General features: G+C 52.5%; 1 protein-coding gene across 1 annotated transcript in view; it reads right to left on the bottom strand.

Moving 5' to 3' along the window:
* Positions 1-184: 184 nt before the first annotated feature.
* Positions 185-1,652, bottom strand: part of LOC311329097 (NMDA receptor synaptonuclear signaling and neuronal migration factor-like) — a gene marked incomplete at both ends in the record, with an annotated part of 11,088 nt that continues 9,620 nt past the window's right edge. The window contains 2 exons of the mRNA XM_084462982.1: positions 185-274; positions 725-777. Of these exons, the coding sequence (XP_084319108.1) occupies positions 185-274; positions 725-777 (143 nt within the window). The remainder of the gene's footprint in view (positions 275-724; positions 778-1,652) is intronic.

Raw genomic sequence — 1,652 nt, 5'->3', positions numbered from 1 at the left:
TGTTTAGTATGTGTGTTAGTGCATTTGCGCGTGCATTTATATGTGTTTGTGGCTGTGTGTTTACAATATGTGTGTGTGTTTACATCATGGGTCTTAGTCGGTTTTTGTGTGTACAGTACAGTTTGTGTGTCTAGGTGTGTGTGTGTGTGTGTGTGTGTGTGTGTGTGTGTGTGTGTGGACTCACTGTCTCTGGAGTCATGGAGAGGATCGGGCTTGATGGGGGTGGGGTCACTCCAGGAGCGGCTGAAACTCTTGGCTCGGCGCTCGGTGAAGGCTGATGGGCGAGCGAGGAGGAGAGAGAGTCACACACACACATCACGCGCCCCCCCCCCCCCAAAAAAAGGCACATACAGACCCACACACACAGATCCACTTATCCCACACAAAAATTGTGGACATTGACCGCACACAGCTCATCCCCCAGAATCCATCAGAGAGAGACCACTTGGATGAGGAGGTTGCTACTGATCAGCGGAGCTTCTTCTCTCCAGTGAGACATGGTGACATTCGGGCTGGTCGGCCTCGGGGGGAACTCGGGTACGAATCGTGCCGTGTTCACAGATCACAGATCCATCATGAACTGTGATCGTTTAGATTCAGAGCCGTGCGTCACACATGCGGCTAACAGCGCGGCGCCCATGCAGACAGCGCCGACCCACCCATGAAGCGGAGCGCGTATGTATGCAGCGATGGCGCAGGTAGCCGCACGCTACGGCAGACTCACTCTGTACTTTCATCCTGCGGCTGCCGACCATTCTGAGGTGCTTCCGGAAGTTTCTATCACGGGAAGGGAGAGAGAGAGAGAGAGAGAGAGAAAGGGAGAGAGGGAGAGAGAGAGGGGGAGAGTGGGAGGCGTTTTCAACATTAAGGGTCAAGACAGAGACAGAGGCAGAGGGGGAGAAGAGGCTCAGGTTAGCTTTTTAGAACCAGGAAGAATAAAACGTTGCTTTTCAATCGATGTATGTTTACGGACATTAGCAGGATGAGTGTTGGAAGTTATTCAGACTCTTTTAGCCTCATCAATTCAACCCTATAAAAAGCTTATCAAAAGATGATTTTTATTCTTTTCCCATTGTTCCCACCTGCTGTTCTCATCAGAACTTCCTCCTAAAACTGTTGCACCTGTCGGATGTGAGTTTCAAAGCAGCCCTCTGCATCACCTCCTCCTCCTCGTCTCTCCCACCACTCCTGTCTCCCCTCGCTCAGCAGAGCTGGGATTCTGACATCTGCCCTTGCTTAGGATTCATGTCCAGGATCAAAAGGAACTATTGTGTCTGCGTGTGTGTGTGTGTGTGTGTGTGTGTGTGTGTGTGTGTGTGTGTGTGTGTGTGTGTGTGTGTGTGTGTGTGTGTGTATGTGAGCGCGTGTGTGTACACGTGTGTGTGTGTGTGTTTGTCCTCAGTTTACTCACAACACTGCCTGCGTCAGAGGAGTAGGGAAGAGACAGGAGGAAGAAAGGAGAGAAGAGGGAGAGGAGAGGAGGAGAGAGGAGGGAGAGGAGGAGAGAGGGGGGGAGGGAGGAGAGAGAGGAGGAGAGAGGGGGAGGGAGGAGGGAGAGTAGGAGAGAGGGGAGAGTGGAGGAGGGAGAGGAGGAGAGAGGAGGGAGAGGAGAGTGGAGGACATAGAGGAGAGAGGAGAGAGAGGAGGAGGGA

This window comes from Borostomias antarcticus, assembly GCF_949987555.1.
Source record: "Borostomias antarcticus genome assembly, contig: scaffold_1069, whole genome shotgun sequence".
Taxonomy (NCBI): Eukaryota; Metazoa; Chordata; class Actinopteri; order Stomiiformes; family Stomiidae; genus Borostomias; species Borostomias antarcticus.
Note: the sequence above shows the minus strand (reverse complement) of the source record. Positions and strands in the feature narration are given on the sequence as shown.